Genomic DNA, 23,271 nt, shown 5'->3' with positions numbered 1-23,271 from the left:
GACAACTTTTTGCCGCTCTAATCTTGGGCCAATTCCTGTGTTCTTTGGCTTTGGCCTTGGACGTTCTGTGCACATCTGAAGGTCGCACTCCGCATTATGGGACGGACTTGCTGTACACCGGGTTGCCGTTCTGGTTATCCAGGTGAACTTGCCCCGGATGGTCTATCATTCTTTCTGTTTCCCAAGAATCCTACGATTCACGCCCAATGAGTGCGCTCCATTCCTCGCGCCAACTAGGCTCCTTCCTCCTTTTCACGAATTTTTAGTCTCCATTTCCAAGTCATCGATCTAGTTACAAAGAATAAAGATGGACAAGCCCATCGACAAAAGCGCAAATTCGGCGAGACCAAGAAGCTGACTCGAACCCGCTTGGCGGACGAAGCTGTTCCGACTCAGATTCCCAATCTACCAGCTTATCTTTCCAAAGAAACGCCAAGTTCAGCTCGTTCTAATAAGGCCTTGAGTACCACACGGTGGCTTAAACAACAGCAAATCCAAGGCCAAACAATTCAAGCATTCATGGAGGATGACAAATGTCAGTCGCTTGATGAACTATTGACCAAATTGGATCTCCCACTGGGGATTTGTGAAGTCAACCAAGGGCCAGATGTCATTTTCATGTACTTTCAAGATGATCATAAAACTGGATTGGACTTGATGTGGCACGTGACAGTCAGGGCTGATTGTTCAGTGTCAATTACGTAAACGACAAAACATGCCGGTGCCTAATTCCATTTTCTCTCACTTGATTACCAATGGCAAGAATCCGTGCCATATGTTATCGACGACTTTCGAAAGAAGATCTCTGAGCTAGTCTTTGAAAATGACACCGTGGGTCGGAAAATTCATTTCCTTCTAGACCAACTCAGTTTAGCCATAGTACCGGACAAAAGACGTTGCCAATATTCGCCTGGTATGAATCCTACAAGTATTTCGATTTCTTTAGAAAAATGGATGTTGATCTTGTGTCATGTCTGAATTTAGATCTTCTGGCTTGGGGCGCTATTTGGTAAAATACTTCTCCTGCTCGCTATCGTTAATTACTACAAGAAGGTATTTTTTCACTTCCCAGTGTCAAGCATTTGAAACAGTTGACCAGACCTCTAAATGCCGAAACTGGAATGAATGACAAAACCAAAGTGTATCTCCAAGAACGTATAAAAATTTTGACCGACCGAGAAAAAGTGATGGTTTTGATGGGCATTTATTCCGCTCAGCGTATGGAATTTGCGGGTGGAAACTTCTTTGGACTTGGATAATGCAACACCGAATCGTAAATTCTACGTTCAAGAGCTTTGCAATGGTCGCCTGACTCCATCAATTCCTCATCCAAAAAACCCGTCCTTGCCTCTCTTCATGTCATTCGACCCTGTGCACTATTTCAAGAATCTGTACAATAATTTCCAAATTAGAAAAAACTTTGAGTGTCCAAAGTTTGAGGAAAGTGGCACCATTCCATCCTTCGTTTATACATGTGAAAGAGCCTTTCTTGTTGGAAAAAGCCAAGCCAATCAAAATGGCTTATAAATTGACCCACAAAGTGATTCAACCTACCGCCATAGAAAAGACTAACGAACGTTTCCTTGGCAGATTCTGTGTTTCATGACTCGACAATTGATGGCATGCAATTCTATGTGAATAATGGAAACAAACAAGAATGGAGTGACACAGTTAATTTCTTGAAAATTGTCCGGCGGTGGTGGAACATAATAAATGTCAAGACACCCACAGCGGGCATGAGAAAGCTGTATCCCTGCATGTTGCCAATACAAGATAAAGATTAAAGATGAAGGCAACTTCAGTCAGATGTTATTGAGGCACACTTCAGTTGGATTCGGCAACTTTCTGGTGCCAATTATTTCATTTCTCTCCGACAAATATTGGAAGCCGAGAAATCATTTCGACTTCGATGATTAGTGCGATTTTCAAAGTGCAATATTCAAGACTTGAGAACGATTTTTGGATCTCTCAATAACCTGGAAGAGCAAAGAAGTCGGGACAATTTCAAAATTCTTGCAAGCTATTCCCTACGCAGATGGTGAACACTTTTGGAACCGAAGATCAGAATATTATATATTATGTTGCTGGATATCTCGGAAGATCGTTGACCAAACGAATGAAGTGTCCAAGTTGCAAAACATTGTATGCACTAAATAAGAACCTGAAAATTAGCTTCCAGGAATCCGAAGACAAGAACACCAAGCTTTTTCAAGCAAGTTTCTTTGCCCAAATAGATCGTGGAGGTCTCACTCCTCCCAGGGACACCATGTTTGCACTTTGCCTTCAAGTATGTAACTTTTTCAATTCAATGGAATCAAACGAATCTGCTTGGACATTTTTATTGTCGACACCCCATCAAAGAGTAGTCTTCGGATATACTTTTCATGGGAAGATTATGTCCAATTCTGAGATGAGTGACCTATTTGATTGTCAGTGTGAGGCAGGTCATTCGTTTTTGGATTCATCTATGGAGATTGTGAGACAATTATTCAATTTCTTTGCCAAAAACAAGTGCTCAGAAGAAAATTCCAAAATTCACCAATCAAAAAGATGAAGTGCGCCAAGTGGTTCGGGCAACTGAAAGATTGCGAAATTGCGATCGACTACAACTTGAAAAGGGGGAAGGAATCATGTGCCAATGAAAATTTAGTTCTAATATTGAAATGTACGATTCTCGTTGGAACTACATGTGCTTGAGCTTCGTTTTGCATCTCGCAAATTCATCCCACATATCGTGTGAGTCATGTTTGAAAATTCGCCAAAATACAATACAAAGACCTTATCTTTTAATGCGTTGCGAATGAAATTGAATTTTAATATCACTAGAAAGGTTTTAACAATTTGAAACCTTTTTTATTGAAAATTCCACTTGATGACACTGGTCCTGCAATAATCGGTAATGCCAAAATGGAGAGAAAAAACACAGCCCGAGATTAAAACGTACAAGCACATAAATCTTAAGTCAAGTACCAATTGATAGGAAATAGTTTGAAAGGGGGAACTGCCAAGAATATCAACAACCGTAGGCTCAAATCGGTTAATTTTGTAATTTAGATATGTTATGAGTACCTTTATGATTAACTTCAAAGTAAAGCCTTTTCAAAGCAGTTGAATAGGCAAATCTACTTTAAGGCTCTGTGTACGTATAGTGTTTTGTCTTCATCTGTCTGCTTTTATGAAATGTCTGAGTTTTCTGGTCGAACGAATCTTTCCCCCTTAAGGGTCACCTCCTTTTTGCCGTGCGTCATCCAGGTCTTCTAGAAATCCATGGGTAAATCCAGGGAAAAAGATGATTTTACATTTTCAGGAAAAAAACATTACCTGAAATATTCCATCTTGAACAATGTCAATTGGGGGTGTCATTGTGTAGCATCGTCCAAAAGAGTTTCCATATCGAACTTGAGCAATCTGATTCAGTTTTTTTCCGTGAAATTTGGCCGATTTGGACTTGCTCTTGAATCCAACGAATTGAAAGCCCTCTGTCAAATCGTAGGTGGCCTCCTGAAAGACTTTGTTCGGGCTCACGCCCATGTCATCAGACAATTGGGATTGCCAATTTCTCACATTGAAATCCAACGAGTAGGACAAGTTGTACTTCCTCAAAACGTGAACCTTGTAAGGCTGGGCAAGTGCGGGACAAATGGTTATATCTGGGAATGTCACATTGGCCGTGGATTTGAATTGAACGTCGGTGGTTAACGGTACCAAGGAGAACTAAAAAATGATCATGAAGAAGTCTAAACGAACCTTTCTACTTTTTCCGGTTTTGATGAAGAAGTCTAATAGAACCTTTCTACATTTTTCGGTTTTGATGTTGCCATCATGTTGTGACAAACTAAACATATACGTATTTATCAACTAAGACATCAGAAAAGTATTAATAGCAGTTATGAAACATTGTTGCAATATCCTACGACATTGAAGCATTTCAACTTATCTTATTTTGTTCGCGTATGGTAATGTTTTTCCATTTCTTTACCTTATGATAGCAGGTAACGGCTTGCCACAAACAGATCACCAAACAAAAGACATAAATCGTCCAAAGAAGACAAAGCGAAGGTCGAAACCTTAGCTTTTTCCTTCTAACAATGCCTTGTTTCTCCGACCCCATTCTTGGCCTTACTAAATACTTCATACATGGAGAGGGGCCTTGAATATGTCAATAAAATTGTCTTCACATTTCAATCTGCCCTTCAACCAATATTATCTAGTCTGGCCTAGGGACCCCAATCTGGCCTTCCTAGCATGAATAAACGAACTTTTGACATATTGTATCCATTATATAATGTACGTTTTTAGGTCCTGGAGGTCGTTAATGAAAATCGTTTTTTTGTATAATACAGGCGACAATGACTTTCTTCGTGCCTATTGTGCATGTGACGAAAAGCCGTAACCAAAGAGCATTTTAATTGAAGGCCCTGCAATCACTTACTTGAAAACAATATTCGGTCTGTTTTGTCTAGAGTACAGATTAATGCCTTAAACGTAAGTGCTTCAGTTACTTTAGCAACAAATATTCATGAAGGCCCTGCATTTAAATTTGACTTCATTATGCCCTTCAACCATAATTGAGGGTGGAGTTCAATTGTTTCTAAGGCCCAAATCGGGTTTGTACTTCCGATTGAAACCCAACGATCCTTTTGTAGAGTGAAACATAGATTTCATTCTTAACATCAGAGTGTGATTTAAGTATTGAGGGCTTCTCTGCGAAAAACAGGACAAATTGAGCAGATAGTTTCACATTGAATTTGAATGAGTCTGAACGGGAAAATAAAGTGATTCAAACTGCCGCGAAAAAGCAGCAGCTGTTGTGAAGCAAAAGTATAGTCAAGTAAACGCGTTCATGGACAACTGACGTTATTCCAAGGAGTAAAATCAAAGACAACATGCCCAGCCAAACCGCACTGTGCATGCATTGGATTTTAACACTTTTTTCCATTTTACATGTTTGTCTAGGCAATTAGCATTGTGGTATTGAGCCAATTTGATCGTGCGTTCACTGATTAACACCAAACATGCTCATTTAGTAGGGTTTTGTAACACAACTCGCTCAAAAGTACTCGATTATTGAAAATTCAATGGGCGAATGGTGCGAGTTGACTGTGATGTTTGTCTTAGTTTTTTCCCAAATGCCCAAAACCAGTGTGCCGGACCACATTTTTCCATGAATTTCTTTTACTCAACATCCCCTATAGACAGGGTGCCATGTTAGGATGCAATTTGCCAATCATGTCATCATTTCAGATTTCCAGGCTCTTTCGATGTAAATAGTATCTGGATATTGAATTGCGACAGCACTACCGTATTAAGGCAACACCAAAAATGACAGTTGTTTGAATGATAATTCTTTTGATTATTGAACAGTTACTTAATTCACAATACCCATTGGTCGTGATGTGTGTCTGTACCATAGATAACTTCATATATAGATCGATCAAGGGCGCTGCAATCGCATGTTTTCGTCTCAGCTGTCGCTGGTGGAAAAAATGTTTCATTCGTAGTCAAGCTACTTAGGACAACTATGGTGCAAATTTGAATCGTTGACGGCTCGTCCAAATTCAGAGTAGAAACCCCTAATAAGACTCCTTGTCAAGCAATTGCTCTCGTCCAGCACGCTTCATAAAACGGGTTTGAGTAAGTTGTCCGACCACATTTTTAAGAACGAAATTTTGAAGAGGTTAAAATGGGGCTCAAGTTAAAGTTTTCATCCATGTGGTGGAAACACTTAACTGAAACGCAAGGAACAAGCCTGGGTTCAGGCTGACCTCCAGAGGTGTCCGAATTACCTTGTTTACGTATAGGCGCAATCATGTCGCCCACATTCAAGCACATTGTTGGGAGATTGAAACGAAATTCCGAATGCCTCATCATTGCGTTGCAATTTCGGATACATTTTGTTACACTTTCGAGATTTTCGAGATGCGATGCTAAACAAGGGCAATCAATAGAGTACATGATTTGCTCTACTAATGTCCAAATCTTTTTTTGACATGTTACGTGTATTATGCCCTAAAAAGCATGTTTTTTATTATTCTACCACTTTTTCTACCTGTATATTTGTAAGATTCAAAAGGAATTAAGATTAAAGAGGAATAACAAACGTTTCATGATAATAATTCAACTTGCCTGAAGCGAGATTTAACGAAATATCTTTGTTCCATTTCCACCAGCGTCAGCTGACCTGAAAACATGCTCACGCGGTACAGCTCCTGTTGAACTTAAGCATTCTAGTTATGGTTTTCTATGGTCTGTACTCTTCCTCTAAAGGATACGACAAAAAGCCCAGAATCAGGACGCCAAACTTTTGCTCACCTTTACATGCGTAATTGTTTCCAAATCAAATATTTCAAACTGTCATAGTATAACAGAGTGGGCAGAAAGATTTTTTTCCAAAACAGCACGAGCCTCATAGTTCAGGTGACTTCACAGTCATGGCGAAGGAAGTAGATCCCCTTACCCGTTTGTATGCCCAAGATGTGGTCATCCAAAAAACAGGCCTTTTTTATCTTTGTAATACGAGAGGTGTGTATTGCTTTCAATTAGCCAGCATGAATGCATTGTTTATCTCCAGCAATAAAACCGACATCAGCAGACGGATCGGTTCGCACCAAAAGGATTTCGCGTACTAAAATGTCAGTTCTTCGTCAGTACTGTTCACCCCACAGATAAAGTCCTTGTTTCGCTCTTCACTGATTTCTCGCTCCCACAAAGTCACGCCTAAGTCTCCACATGACACGTAGTATACGAGTGACTGACAAACAACTTTTTTTATGGGGTCAGCGGAAAAAGCCTATGATTGAAAGGCCATAGAGAGGAGACCATAAAATCTCGCCGCTGCAAAACTGCCTCAAGCTTTGGCATACCAAGAGTGTTTTTACCCAGAGCAGAGACCCATTAGCGAGCCCGCAAGTCAGATGATTTGTCAATATTTCGATTAAATGAGCTATCTTTTGTTCGCTAAGCTCTTAACGCTCCCTTCGAATCTGAAGTTCATTGTTTTCAACCAAGAGAGTCTCCATGCTTTATGGAGACGTGCATGTTTGAGCTTGCAATTAGAACGAGTCCGTCTTGGACAGTTTTTCAGGCGTGGTTCCTATTTTATGTGCTTGAGTTAACCCGAGATGTCTAAATAAAACCGTGCTCAAACCAACGAGGTCAGTGGCCGATGGGTTGGCTTATCCGTCGTTGCTCAGTGGGGTTTCACCTCAGTTCACGAATGTGCTGGGCCTGTCTTCATTTGGTTCGAAATAGTTGACGTCGTTTTCTTGGAAGTGGACGGACATTTTTGTTCTTGTTATGCCCGCATTTTGAACTGGAGACCAGGAGCGAATCGCTTCTAACTCTGCATGGAAAATAAATGGTTTGTAGTGAGAACATTACAAATTCAGATAAGTTGCCAAAAGAAACTTGGGAGAGTCCATCAAAGAGTCCATCAAATTGATCGGGCGTAAAAAGAGGCCTCACCGCTTGTTGGCTCTAGTCTATTCTCAATCGTCGGATTCAAGAACCATCATCGACCTGGTTGGGTTGATTATCACTCCCCGTGGAGTTGCATTTAGTGAGTGGCTTGTGCTCGTCTCTGTTATTGCTATTGCTGTGGTTGATTGGAACTTTTTGGGCCCTGTTTGAGAGGCATTTTTGTATAACGTATGGTAGCATCGAAAAAGTGTAGACGCGTACCAATTGAACGAAAAGAAGTTAAGTAATATCTTATTTGAATCATTATTTTAGTGCTAAATAGTCAGTCAATGTTATATGGATGTGAATTTAAAAACAATCCCAGATGCCAACAAAAATCTCATAATATAAATAAGAACTCCATTGCGAAAGAATTGTCTCATTTGGATGACTGTGGATGGTTTTAAAACGTTTTACTCATTTGTTTCTCTGCTCCACCTTATAGGGAAAAAGTTAAAGTTTGCTAAAATGATTCTTGGAATACTATTTGCTTCTTTTTCCTAATCCAAAAATTGGTCTAAAACTGGCGGTAAATACGATCTAGCTAATATTGTGTTAATCCCGTGTTTTACACAAGTCCAGTATTGTACAGGTGTCTTTATCTCAACCCAAATATTCAATTTACTGAATCTTAAGTAAGTCGTCTCTAGTTTGAGACCTTTCAAAATGCAAATTTACATTCGAGTGTGATAGAAACATTAGCTTCTAGAAAATGAATTCTTAAAGAGCATCTACACTCAAATAACCAAACAAAATGGCTGATAACCCCAAACGTGGTGATCGAAACCTGCAAACTTTGTTTTTTGTTCGATGTTATTCCGCAGGACCACCACCCTCGGTCAGCTTGTCACTCAAGTCTAGAGCGCCCCTACCATTTAGTAAAGCAACGATTATGCTCACTACCATACCTAAAGAACTTCAGTTTCTCGAGCTCAAGAAGCACAACAGGATCGAGCAAAGGATTTGTAAATTCCAATCTCAAAGACCTAGTAGGGAAAAAACGGTCCAGTTTTTGCGGGACTTTTATGCCTCGGAGACTTGGTAGCTTGAATTCTCGTTCGTTCCCTAGGAGACTACTTGCTTTTTTCAGCATTGTTTAAGGCTCTACGTGCTTGGAATTGACAAGAATCTGAGACAAGAGTTGGCTTAAAGTGGCCGATGAGGCGCATTTCTGACAAACTGGATTGAACCTGCATTCTTTTTATGAAGACCTCAAATCAGGCAATAAAGAGCGAGAACAACTTTTAAGGAAAGGTTTATAGAAGAATGGGCCTTTTTGAATATTTCTTGGTGGTTTGAACAAAGCCAAGTGATGATTTTTTGAATAGGCTTTGACTGTCTTTTTCCGTTTTCGGGCATTTTCATCTCATGATGATGCCGCAAAATTGAAAGGTCGGTTTCGTTTTCAAAATCAAAAGGAAAAAAAGCGAAAAATTAGATTCCAAAAACGTCCGGACAAATTTTCAAGCATTAAATGGTGGATCCATTGGCTTGCCGACAATGATGATTTGACCAAATGAATTTGACTCTCAGACATTCGTGCTACGTTTCCTTTCATGTTTGAAAGTGTTCAATCTGCTTTTAAGCCCAAGCGTCTGACATTGTTAGAACTGTTCCAGTTATTACATAACTTCCAGTAGTTGCCTCATTCATACGAAATACAGGCCAAGTTTTCGTTCATTTCTCGTTGACGAGAAAAGAAAGCTGTTTTTTCGAGTTTTTCGAGCTCATGCCTAGTCGACTCCATTTTCAAGTCGTAACGCTTTAATCCTCAAGACCCTTAGTTTATCACAAATTAGTGACATAACGAGTTTGGTACAACCCGGACCCGCGTGAGTCTTTGGATTTTCAGAACTTTTGTCGCATGCGAAGCAGATTTTAGGCCTTTAAAGTTAAGGAGCTATCCTGAAATAAAATTTTTGGTTTCACATCGAAAAAGCAAAAAAATAAATATGGGTAAAATATGAAAACACGTTCAAATGAAATGTTAGAACTCCCGACAATCAAGACTCGATTTTGGACTTGTCCTAAAACCATCAAGTAGCTTCTTGGACAATGTTCAAAACTGTACAAAACCAGACCCCGTTCATTTTCCGCCTCAAAACCCAAAGTGCAAAAAAGCGTGCCTAGTTAGATGAGGAGTTTGTAGAAGGATCCCCGCCCAAGTGTGCAATTGGCCAGATATCATGTGTCAGAGAGATGGACGCACAAACTGGTTATTCAACCCATCCCTCGTCGACCTCATCCATGTCAAGAGCATTGGTTTTTCGCCTTTTGGTCAACTCGTCGCCTTTCAATGGTGCCTCCTTCATTTCAGGATTAGTCATCTATTTGACGATTGAGAATGAGAAAACTTGTAGCAAGCATGGCGGAAAACATTTGTACTTTTGTTTTAAATATCTAGAGTTAAATGTACCCAACATTTTTATATAGTCTAGAGTGGAAATGGCAACGAGCTCGTGCAAGTCGAGCACCTCAGGCTCATCTCATTTGCATATGATATGCATGTATGGATAGGAGTCCAAGACACAAGCCAATTAGAAAACTTGCAAATCGCAATCAGGAATGGAAATTCCACAGTGTCCAATGACCTGGAGATGATGAGTAGAGGGTCTATTGATCATAATCTTAATAAGAATGTCAAGAGAGCGTGAAATCGGGATGATATGGTCTTGATCTTGGCAAGGAACCCTCGACGAATCACGCCCATAGAAACGCTTTAAATGATTTCAAGCTGTGGATTGGACGAACACCTCATGATTCGGTTACTCACCATTGATGACGATCAAAATGCTTGTGTGATCAGGAATTCTCGACCAACGATCGATCAGAAGTAGCCTTTAAGGCCATTAATCAAACGAGCATGCTAGAATTCAAAATATCTCCGTAATAAAGGAATCTCAACGAGTCTCCACAATGTTAAACCCTGGATTTGGGTCAGAAATCTCTCCTCGAACCCACGACGACGAAATTCTCTTGTATCTCATTGTGCCTTGAGGATATGGCAAGTCGAGGCAAAAAAGAAACAGAGAGCTCCGTCATGTTCAAGTTGCCAGTCCACATAGGATAATCTTCTCGGATCGGATTCCAGCCCGAGCAATGACATCCCACTAGAGACGATCACAAGTGGATTGCTCATCAAGCCTGCTCAAGATTGATTGTCTCAAGGAGATCCGTGGGTGCAAATTAAGGTCTTTATGACCGCAACAATGCCAAGTCAGATCGGAGAAAAGTCATGCCGGATCATTGGACATCACATTTGAACATGAAATCTCGTAATCATCTGCATGTTAGGCGTTGATCTAACTCTTCATGCAAAACCAACCTGAAGGGGATGGAGATGCATGAAGGCGTCCAATTACACATGATGGTTGGAAATAGAGGTCAGAGAAACGTGTGCTTGTCCAATAAATCAAGCCCACGATTCGCGAATCTCTATTGTAGTGAGTTGGCTGGCTTTTGGCTGCCCACAAACAAGGTCATCAGCTGTATCCATTTTGGCAAGGCTCTTTCTTCGGTTGGTTGAAGGGCTTGAAGGAGTGAAGGAGAGGTCATTGAGCTCTTTCATAGGTTGGTTCTTTTAATGTTCATGGGTGTTGCCCGGACCACTACATCAAGATGGAGGCTTTAGTGAAGTTTTTTTTTGTTCTTTTTTACATTGAGGATTTAAAATTCCTGAACGTTTCCTTCATTTTGATTCAAATAAGGTCTCATTCATTTCCTCATTTTTCCTCACCTTAAAACGAGAGAATTGAAATACCCGAGGAAAGCATTACAAATATTTTTTGCATTTTTTCCGTTTCATGCAACTCTTAACCAAATTTGATACTCTGGCGTCAAGATTAGTCTCGAAACTAGAAATATAGGTTCTCACTCTGCTTGTTTTAAGACAATGTCGAATAAAATCTCAGCACTTAACATTCTTGATCAAAAAAGTCATCTCTGTAGCTCATGCAAGCCATATATGCATTTCACTATTTTAATCATTTATTAATCAAAAGTCTTTGATTATACTAAAGCGTCATTGAAAATAAAATATATTTACGTTATATATTTTACGAGCTCAAATACCTGTTGTTGTAAAAATAAAACCATTGATATCATTGCCACTTCATGCGTCGTTTGATCTTCATTCAAAAATGTAAAAAAGGGGTTCTCACTGATTTCAACTAGCTACAAATGGACCATCCAATTAGATCCTCTAGACCAGGTTAATACTGTGGTCCTTTGCTGTTGCAGGAATGTCCAATGGCTCACACATAAAATGAGATTAAGAAGCAAATTTACACCTCGGCCAACCAAGAAGAGAACAAACACATGGATCAAGCCTGTTGGTTGTTAAAAACAGTGGACACAGACACTCGGAAACTTTCAATTCACACGGATTACGAGGAGTAAAAAATATGTAAGTCCATTAAAAAAAAAACAGAAAAAAATCCCAAAGATATGAATGACTCCATTAGACAATCTTTGAATCTCAGTTCATTCACATGAGTCTCAATTTATAAACCAGAATATACCACTATCGATAACTTCCTCTTATTCAAACTCTTGGTCAAATCTCAGTTATGAAAACTCGTATAAAACATTGGTCACTCGTGAAATAACCGGCTTTTTTGGCTTCACCACTCTGTTCAACAACATCAACCGAGGAGGATACCACTGTCGTCGACCACCAACTTGCAGCAATCGTGACCAAACTTCTTCCTTCTGCGAGGTATAATCTTCCAGATTTATCGCATCCGTCGCCGTCTTTGTTCGCTTTGGAGAATAACGAAGTTATTTCTTTTTATTAGTGGGTGGCGGCAATTCCGCAAGTGACAAGTGGTCTGGATATTATGGATCAGTCACGAAACAAATCAATGAGCTCTTCTCAAGCCACGCCTACAATCACAATTGAAAAGCAGTGCTCTTCGCCATAAATCGTCAGAGCCATATTCGAGTACATGTGTTTAATTATGTATTCCTGCCAAGAGCCAACGAGCCATAGCGAAAAATGCACTCTCCAGCGAGGCCCTCGACCAAGGGGACAATGCCAATCTGAATATTGGTTGCCACAATGTGGGCTGAAAACTAGCAATCATCTGAATGAATCCTGTAGATGGACCAGGGAAGAGCAAAACTTCATGGGATTAGATAGCTTGAATGATTCCAAAGACTTGACTAGTTTTGAATAGGGGAAAGTTAATCTAGTATGTGTGTCTGTTCGATCTCATCGATGAAATGACATGGTAACGAGACACCTATTGTGCATTAAATCGACCCAAACGATCAAATTAGTCATTTGTCAATGCGTTCCTCCGATCAAAATGATGATTCACATATTCCCCGTTGATAGAGTTGATCTTAACGGTCAAATTAGCGGGTAGGTATTGGTAAAGTGTCACTAAAAGTCTTGTAAATGCCCAACGAGTAAAATTACATGCCAAATATCTCCAAGCTAGGAACTTGCATACCTACTGTACGTACGTGCTGTATATCTGGAAGTTCAATTTACCAACCAACTAGGGAGTTCGTTTATATGTGCCTGTGTCGTAAGCAAGTTTTTACCTTTCGGGATGTACATCGGAGAGCCCCGCTCTCGGACGCCTCTCCATCATCACGTTCAGTTGCTTTCGAGAGCTCAGAGTGGTTGCACGTGGCTCTTTCTTTGGCGTGAGTGACTGACGGAAGAACGACGAGGAGTCGCCGTGGTTTTTGTCATTGCTATTCCCGTGTGTGAACTCCTGAATTCATGGTTAACTGATCATTACTTAAGCTCGTCTTGGCCATCTCTTTTGTTCAACCTCAATTCAAGCCAGCAATCTCTTATTAACGAAACCAGGGGGGTGGGGAATAAAATTATGATATCTTCTCTAAACTACCTTGCAAATGATCGTGAACACCTCAATTAACCATGAAAGCATCTTTCCGTGATATCGGTAGATTCCTCTGATTTCCGCTGTCAGCTCGTCAAATCCCACACCAACCATGAATCACGTTATTTTGGTAGTTTTCCCATCACTTCTCTGTCTATTCTCACATCTCGTGGCCGGTCAACAACCCCAATGCACCCAAGCCGGATTCTTTCGAGACCCCGAGGATTGCACACGATTCTATCGGTGTGTGGATCTCTGGGGCGTCGGAAACTACCAAGTCTACACGTTTTCATGTCCGGCTGGAACAGTTTTCGATGAATCCGTGAGTGTCTGCAATTGGCCGTATCTTGCCGCACCTTGTGATCAAGCCCCCACGGGCAGCGTTCCGGATCCCGCACCAGTCGCTCCAATCGCTCCGATGCCCCCTGTAGCTCCAATCGTTCCAACCCGGCCAGATACGGTGGTGGTTGAACCCTCATTTAATTATCAATGTACAGCTCCGGGATTTTTCCCACATGCCAGCGACTGTCAACGATTTTGGCTTTGCAAACAGGACATGACGGTTTTGGACTCCCAATTATTTCGCTGTCCAGAGGGGTATCTCTTCCATGATATGGTGCGAAGGTGTCTGAAGGAGGACGAGGTCGAATGTGACAAGACTCCGAATTTGGGCAGGATCTCGTTGGAGCCGGAGCCCATTCAACTGCGAGAGGAGAACCTCGCCGGATTCTTCAGCAGCTTCAGTTTCTTTAGGAGTCTTGGTGCTGGTCCTGTTGCAATTCCGTTTGCTGGGCGGAGATAGGAATTCGATTACGAGACGCCTCCCTATCATCTTTAATATAGGTCAGAAGACATCTAACTACCCTGGCATTGCCACTCCCTTAAAATGCAGGTAGAGGCAGGATTTTAAGGTAAGATATTTGATGAAACCATCGGGAACGGACCGAGCGACCTCACGCGATTTTCCAAACTCTCGTTGCAGGTACTCGCATGAGTTTACGAGCTCTGCACTCCATCCCTCTTATGATCTTCACAGGCATTACAGATGTTGTCCAACAGAAATCAAAGCAAATCACTTCACTTTGGCTCTTGATCAGCTACAATCCTTCACCAGATAGATGAACGAATGGTCTTCCCTTTGTTACCTTCACACTGAAAGAGTTACCAATCAATTTCTCATCCCTCCCTCATCGTATCAAGAACCATTACAAACCATTAATACACATTGCACGTCAATTACCCGTCCATCTGAAACCCTGTGCAGATTGGATCTTGCCATACAAATCATCCTCACATTTAATCATACAGTTCAAATACAAACATCAAAACCAGCTTTACATCTCTCTTTGAGGCCGTGGGTTCAAACCCCACGGTGGGAAGGAAGTTCAATCGAAACTTTGTCATTGAATGCTCCGTCAGATTTGTCTAAAAGTTGCAACAACGCGCATGCACGAAAAAGCTTTGGTATTTCAAGGACATACAATAGTGTAAATGTTCTTTGTGTTTACCTCAAAAATGTGAAAAGTAGTAAATTGGAATGTAATTGCGCTTAAAAATGTATTTTTTGGGCAAGAACTAATCTTTGACCACGGATGCACTGTCCATTTGATATATCAACATGTTCTAAAATTCACCGGAGGGGGGGGCTTTCCAACGAAGATTGAATGAACTCTAAAAAAATCAAATTCGACAGATATTTTGTACTTCCGTACTTTCGGAACAAGAGAACGAAGCACCCTCGTAAACCACAGCTCAACTTCAAGGTGGATCTTATTCAATTGATCTGTGGGAAAATCAATCAATTTAAATTTCAAAGACCATATGGTGATCTATATCTTCCTAGCCATGCATGATGGGCTGAGTTTCTTCCTCCGGAAAATTGGATTTAAGTACACAGAAGCCACCAGGTTTAGAAAATTCAGAACTGTTTTTTCTTTCTAAAAGAGTAAGTGTTTTACTCAGTATTTTGCGTATCAATACAAATTGCTTTGACGGAAGCATTTGCCCACAATGCAAAGTGTGTAACTCTAAAACAGACTTGACCTTACAGTTAGGACTAGACGTTATTCAGAGAAGGTAGGAAAGATAACTGATACCGTTTGAAGTTTTTGAAAATATTGTACAGCTACGAATACATTTTTCAAAATAACGCGTTGCCGTTACCGTTACTTTTGCAGAAAAAGAGGGTGTAAACTTCAAATCAATGTTGGCACACAGAAATTACAGGTCCAAAACAAATTTAAGGATCAAAAGAGGCCGTAGGTACCATCAGGCCTAATCAGCTCTTCCGGCGCGTATCACATTTTGAAAGGAGGAAACAGTTCTCTTGAGACGAGCCAACAGGGGAAGAGAGTTCCGCGGATCCACATGACCGGGAGGAAAGATTCGCAAAAGGTTTGTGGACCTCATTATCCATAACACTCCTGGTTATCCTCTCAGATACGTCACACACCATATATATACCATAATACAGATTCCTGACTAAGATGTGTTTGTTGAATATTTTGAAGAAGGTCATCAGGGCAGTATCAGCCCCCTTCTGACCCAACATGTCCATCCTGTCTGGAAAATCTAAACTCATGGACTCCACCGCCAGCCTCGCTATCCTTCTCTGGACGGACTCCAGGACTTTGGAAGTATACTTCAGGGCTGGAGACCAAGTGAAGGAGGAATGTTCAAGAAGAAGTCGAACATAGGAGATGAAGAGTGGTTTGAGGATGCTAAGCCGCCGGGTGGAAAAGAAACGTTTGATTATTCCCGCCACCAAATTAACACTTCTGGCCACCTTGGCACAATGGGATGAAAACGACAGCTTTCCATCATTATGAATTCCAAGGTCTTTTACTACAGCCACCTTGGAGATTGGGCAAGTAACCATACAATGAACTGTTTACTTGTTTAACTTGCTGAATCAAGCGTTAATATATGATCAACCAATAGCTTCATGAGGATTTGATGTTATGAATGTAATTAATGTAACATTATCATTTATATTCATATAATTTGATGTAGTTTTATGACAAACAATTTGGTTTGTAAATTCATCTAATGATGTTTTATCTAACTTGTAATCTGTTAATGCAATTTTTCTGATGCCCTCCTTTATGGGTTATAAATCAATCAAGTAGCATAATTCACAAGCACTTGTTTAAAACCATGGATTGGTGAATTATGAATTATATCTATGTAGTTAACTTAAATTATTATTTGATCTAGTTTGATAAAAACAATGATGTTTATGAATTCATCTAAACGTACATTTTCCAAATTGTACACAATCAATATATTTGAATTTTGAAGCATTTCTCACCCAAGTCAAGTGACTGAAATTCAAGGAAAAATGTGATCCGACACCCGGATTTTGGACAGTTGGGGAAGGGCGAACTAAGACAAACATGAACAGAAACTCGCACCATCCGCCCATTGAATTTTCAGTAAATCGAGTGATTTTGAGTGAGCCGTGTTACAAAGCCCAACACAATGATCATGTTTGGTGTAACTAGGTGAACGCACTATCAAATTAGCTCAATACCACAATGCTATTTGCTTAGACAAGAAGGTAAAATGAAATAAATGTCAAAATTCAAGGCATGCACAGTGCGGTTTGGCTGGGCATGTTGTTTTTGATTTTATTCCATGGAATTACGTCACTTGTTCATGAACGCGTTCACTTGACAAGCAATATAATTGAAAAGTCAATTGGATTCACCAGTGAGTGCAAGTAGAAGTTGGCTTCAATGTTTGTCTTATTTCTCTCTCTCTCCTCAGAATGCTGAAAATCAGTGTTGCCACGCTAAATTTTTCTTGAATTACCTTTGCTTCACATGCCCTATACTGTACATGCGCATCTAGCGTAATACTACTAAACAAATATCTCGCAACCTTGTACTTCCGCTGTTTTTGGCCCAAAGAGAGAACTGATTACCACGAACGGTCTTAGGTAGAGTTGTAAAAACTCATCGATTTAATTTGGCAAAATAGCGGCTAAGAAAAGCTGGGAATAATAGCGAAATTCCGGATCAACCTTATATTCAAGGATTAGCCAGATCAGCCAATTCTAATTCGTTGGTCGATCAAATAATATATATAAATAAAAGTCAAGCATAATGAATAATCTTCTCGTCTTGAGCGGCTGGGATTCCAATCCCGGTAGCGGTAAGGAAGTCCGAGAAAATAAACTCCAACCCTCCAACATTTCCACTCCGGCTCTGCAATGGAGGACATAATCAAGCAACACCCTCTAACCCTGGAAACATTGGCAACAAAGCCATTCACAATGCTGGCAATCCGTTTCCATCATCTCTAGAGTTGTACAATCCCGACCTCACGCCTGCAAGTGTTCTGGATAGGGCCTTGGAGACGCCGAAGTCCCAAAAACCAACGATCGACATCCAAAGGGAAACGCTTCTGTTCAACGCCTGTGCCGCCTCCACAAACCACCAGACAGATTCGGATTTGGCAGGATTCAGCCTTTTGGAAAGCGACCCAGAGTAAGCTTTGACGAAACGATCCCAATGAACCCAAGCCCCAACCCAGTTGACGAACCGTCCCAAAACATAGGAGTATTGACACAACAAAACCAAAACCACGGCCACTCTCGAACAATCTTAGACAGCCAATTAGCACCATCTGAATGAACGCACGTTGTGTGTCTGCTCATCTGACTTCCAGCCGGCTCAATCGTACCGGGACCTCTATGTCATCCAACAACAAAGGCTGAGGGTAATACAGTTCATTCAACTGCACATTTCCTCTTCAATTAGGAATGATTTCGAAAGGTTAAGTGACTCCTTTTTTTCTTACCGCGGGGAGATGAAAAAGTGTCACCGGGCCGTTTGGGCTGTCTTAGGTGGCTGGGACTAGCATAAGACGTTACATGTTTTTTGTCCCTTTTTAGCACTATCGTGGCCTTAATCATTGATATAACCGTTTTCAATAGAAAACTAAACTCTTTGGCACACTTTACATTCCAAAAAATACCAATTTCTTACGCATTTGCCAAATATCTGCATCTTAAAATTAAGTCATTAAATCTTCTGGCCGACTCGTCCGTGGCTCTTACTATCGCAGCGGCAAAGCCAAACTCACTGATAATCAGTTCTGTCGATTTAGCACGTTTTTAATCCTTGTCGCTGATAACCATTTCAGGCAAGTAATAAATACTTTTTTGAGTGTAAAATGTGACGAAGAGCTTATTTTTTTATTCAAAACGGTTACATTCATGGTTAAGGCCACGGTAGTGCTAAAAAGGGAAAAAATACATGTATGTATGCATGTATGTATGTATTTCATGGGGTTTAAATGCTAATTGTTCACGATGTTCAATGCTAGTCCCAGCCACCTAAAAAAGCCCAAACGGCCCAGTAACACTATTTCATCTTCTCGCGTTTAAAAAAAAAAAATTGAGTCACTTAACCTTCCGAAATCATTCCTAATTATTTTAACATTTATGTTGAATAAACAGGTTCATCATTCTTTAAATCCCCGTTGTTTTACCTTGAGTAACGTGGGGTTGTCCATACACAGAAATGCATTTTGGAAAGCTTGATTGGATAGTGCCAGGATCAACTGTGATGTCAAAAGTTCCTCGTAGGTGATGTTTACGCTCAGCAAGGCCATTGATCAGCTTCAGGCAAACAAAGAAATCGCTCAAGGATTCACCTTCTTTCTGTTTGAGCGTTGTGAAGTCATGCCCTCTCCTCACAACATTTACTGCATCGGCAAGATGGTTCTGAAGATTGTCCCACACTCCATTCAGTGATTTATCCTCTGTGATGCCCAAATACTGGGAAAGGTCTGGTTCAGGCCCATATCCCTGACACCACGCAGTTGTGCTCATTGTTCAGTCAATTGGTACATCTGATGTGACAAGCAAAAGTCCTTAAACATGGGTCGCCGCACTTGAAAAATTTCCAACGTAGCACGTTTCAAGGATGTATTAATCTTAAATTTGTAATGGGTGACTAAAGCGATTTTGGGCTCCATTGGAGGAAGAGGACGAGCATTTAGAACCTTCCAGGCTCGTATACATGCAAAGTTCCAATGAATTGGGATCTGCAGCCTAATGCCCAGAGACCTGTCTGTTCCCTCAAGCTCCCCAAAGCTTTGATAGCACGGAACCAATGTTGACCTCGACGTTGTTTCAATCTCCATATTTCAAGAAAGTGGAGTTAAATTTTTGGAGGTATCCTGTCAGTGCACAAATCCCAGGACCTGATAAAGGAAGCTTGAACTAGTGATTGTATGCCCTGATTAGGGTTATAACTGTAGTCCTTAAGATAGGTCTAAGAAATTTAAGCCCACGTACTTGGTGTTCTCCATATTAGAGAGCTATCAAGGTAATTCTACCTAGTGCTTGGGTCAGGAGTTCCTTGTTCCCGTTCACCACAGGAATTCAATAAGTCAGGACCTTTCACCCCTGGCTGGTGGACGGAACCACATTGTTGTTCAAAGGACTACTATCAAAAGCTGATGTAGGTGATTGAGAGCATGTCAAAAATTAAAATTTCATAAAGTAATTACTGTGCATGCCTTTGATCTAATCTCTTGAGCATGATTTTGGTCCCAAATATGACAAAATTCATCAAGATCACAAGACTTTTCCCGGGAGTGTTGAATTAAGTAAATGGTTTAGGAGATATATGATTTTCGTCCCCCTCTGTGTCCATGTCCCCATTCAGTCCGTGACTTAACCAAAAATGCTAAAAATGTGCTCGGACGCCTGAAGGTAAATATGGAATTGCGCAATCAAGGAGGAAATTCCTCATGGGCACTTCTCTAAAGCATTTAATGTTTTTTGTCCCTTGGTTGAATCCAAATTCTGTTTGTTTTGTTTGCCAACTTACCAATGGATCTGGTATGGAAATTACCAATGGATCCCATATGGAATTTATCAATGGATCTGGTGGGCAAGCACCCTCTCTACGCATAAAATCTGATAGATAACTTCTTACATAGATCAATCAAAGGCCCTGCGATTGCTAGTTTTTGTCTCAGGTGTTGCTGGTGGGCAAAATGTTTCATTCGCAGTCAAGCTACTTAGGACAGCTATGGTACAAATTTGAATCATTGAACTTCAGAGTAGAAACCCCTAATATGACTCCTTGTCAAGTAATGGGGCACCCCCCGCATGGTTTCGTGAGTGCATATTTTAAGATGCGATTTTTACCCAGTTGCACCCATTGCGAGTATCAGATAGTTTCGTGAACGTACATCTTGAAATGCGACTGGGTAAAATGTAGTACTGTCGCATTTCAAAATATGCGTTCACGAAACCACGTGGGGGTGCCCCATTACTCTCGTCTAGCACGCTTCATAAAACGGGTTTGAGTAAGTTGTCCGACCACATTTTTAAGAACGAAATTTTGAAGGGGTTAAAATGGGGCTCAAGTTTTCATCCATGTGGTGGAAACACTTAACTGAAAGGCAAGGAACAAGCCTGCGTTCAGGCAGACCTACAGAGGTGTCGGAATGACCTTGATTACGTAAAGATGCAATCATGTCGCCCACATTCAAGCACATTGCTGGGAGATTGAAACAAAATTCCGAATGCCTCATCATTGCGTTGCAATTTCGGATACATTTTGTTACACATTTTGCGAGATGCGTTGATAAATAAGGGCAATCAATAGAGTACGTGATTTGCACTACTACTGTCGGAATCTTTTTTTGACATTTTACGTGTATTATGCCCCAAAACGCATGTTTTTGTCATTTTACCGCTCTTTCTACCTGTATATTTGTAGAATCAAAAGAAATCAAGATTAAAGAGGAATAACAAACGTTTCATGAGAATAATTCAACTTGTCTGAAGAGAGATTTCACGAAATATCTGTCCCTTTTCCACCAGCGTTAGCTAACCTGAAAACATGCTCATGCGGTACAGCTCCTGCTCCTGCTTAAGCATTCTAGTTATCGTTTTCTATGGTCCCACCCGACTAAAACTGTCCAAGCGGCCCATGACACGCTTTTCGCGGCTGGCGTTTAGAAGATTATGGCCTCAACCAAACCTTAAAACTCATTCCTCATTGGAAAGGCAGGTTCACTGAACGGGCTTGATTACTGTACAGCTTCATTAGGGACCGCTGTTGCTAGGCATGGATGCAGATCATTGGTCAAGACTACTTTTATTGCTTAAAACCCATTGTCAAATTAACGTGGACAGCACGTCCAACATTTGAGGTGTCAGCTAAAAAGGTGACAAGTGCAACTAATTGGAAGCAAATTCAATCTTAAAATCCATCTTTTGTCTTCAAGTGCTGGTAAACCATATTATTGCATCTAGCTTGTATTTCAGGAATCAAAATAGAATACGAAAATGTTGCATGTTCCTGGAAGTAAATAAGAAGTCCACAAAACCGTTTTAATCTTTTTCTTCTTCAGATTGAACGTGGTCAATGAATCTTAGGAGAGACCAAAGACGAACTCCATGCCTTTCTTGTTAATGGGCCTTCGTACAGATTTGGGATACATCGTTGCTGCTCATGGAATAGGCAAAACCATAGTACCTCGAGATAAGGTCGCACTTTTCAAAGCAGTAGCACTCTGTGGGCTTTGTTTTTTCGTACGATGGCGGATAAGACGCATACATGCCAGCATAGTTGATTTCGGACACCCGAGGGCTTGATTTGCATTTTGCAATGCAATCATACTGGTTTGAAACTAAATAAGTTTCGATCAAACCCGTGGATGGAGAACAGGCGTAATTGTAAACGAAGCATTCTGCAAAAAGTCGCTCATTTTCAATGTTTTTGTCACTTAGAATATTCTTTTCATTTCACGATTTCAATTACCTGATTTGATGCCAACAGCTGTAAAGACAAGAACAAGGGCAAGACACAAAACAACTCTCATGTTGTAATCTTTTAGAACTAGTGAGTTAGCATTAATGAATAGGCCACATTTATAGCCAGCTGCACATGTGTTGCTCATAAATAAGAAGGTCAGCATGTGATAGCTCATGAATAGGAAAAAAATGTCCTTTAAGGCAAACTTGTGGAATATTAGTTGATAATATGATGAAGGTGGTGATGGCTAAGAAACGATATGTCATTTTTTGTGAGACTATTGCTTATTTTCTCTTGAAAAGCTGCGTCACAAAGATTTCTTGAAAGCAATAAGAGGGACTGAACACGAAAGAGTAAATAATTCTGAGTGAATGAATGAAGACGATTGCGCTCTTAACCCTACAGTATAATGGACCAAGAGTGAATAAATAATAAAAATGGCAAAAGGAGCTACTCTAGGTTCTTTTTCGTACTATTCATCACGCCACTACATGAATTGCCTCTCCAGTCTTCAATATCTTCCTATTCTGTCGATACTAAGAACAATAAAAAAGCTGAATAGAATCTGCAAGCTCAATGAACCACACAAGGACGTCAAACGACTTAGGAAGTTGCTAGATGATGCGGTAATGAAATCCAACAAGATGAAGGACTTGTATGATGATTTGGTGGAGGAAACAGAAGTGGAAGCAAACAATAAGGCGACTAACATCGAGAAGGCCAAGGCAGTAGAACAATACACGGCTATACACAGATCACCGAAGTGGCCTCACTGTTTATTACTTGTGCTTGTCAAACTTCAACAAGTAGCACAAGAAATGGCTGACATGCAGAAAGACCCCAGTTGAATCCCGTGTCCGACATGAGGCCGACAATGCTGTCAGCTGAGTCTGAATCGCATGAAATAGGCTAGTAATCAACAAATTCCAAGCATAGCTCAAGGCATCATGTTAATTCCAACTTTCTTGAAGGCTAGCCGCAACTGTTGTGTACGCTTCATGACTGACTTGTATTTGACTAGTACGGTTTATATATACACATGACTAGAAAACATAACGAGCATGAGCAACATGCTCATCACCTGGATATCACATCTCCCTCACACAGGGGGGGGGGCGAGTCATCCAGGGTCACGGGGCCGTCCCACACAGGGGTCACGGGGCCGTCCC

The 23,271-nt window shown here is 40.7% G+C and overlaps 1 protein-coding gene across 1 annotated transcript; it reads left to right on the top strand.

Moving 5' to 3' along the window:
- Positions 1 to 12,825: 12,825 nt before the first annotated feature.
- LOC131890710 (probable endochitinase) lies at positions 12,826 to 14,648 on the top strand. Its single transcript, XM_059240117.1, has 3 exons — positions 12,826 to 13,195; positions 13,384 to 14,227; positions 14,299 to 14,648. The coding sequence occupies exons 1-2, from the start codon at positions 13,193 to 13,195 to the stop codon at positions 14,116 to 14,118; spliced, it is 738 nt and encodes a 245-aa protein (XP_059096100.1). The 5' UTR covers positions 12,826 to 13,192; the 3' UTR covers positions 14,119 to 14,227; positions 14,299 to 14,648.
- The last annotated feature ends 8,623 nt before the right edge of the window (positions 14,649 to 23,271 follow it).

Source organism: Tigriopus californicus, chromosome 11 (genome assembly GCF_007210705.1).
Source record: "Tigriopus californicus strain San Diego chromosome 11, Tcal_SD_v2.1, whole genome shotgun sequence".
NCBI lineage: Eukaryota > Metazoa > Arthropoda > Copepoda > Harpacticoida > Harpacticidae > Tigriopus > Tigriopus californicus.
This window is presented reverse-complemented; position numbering and strand designations above follow the sequence as displayed.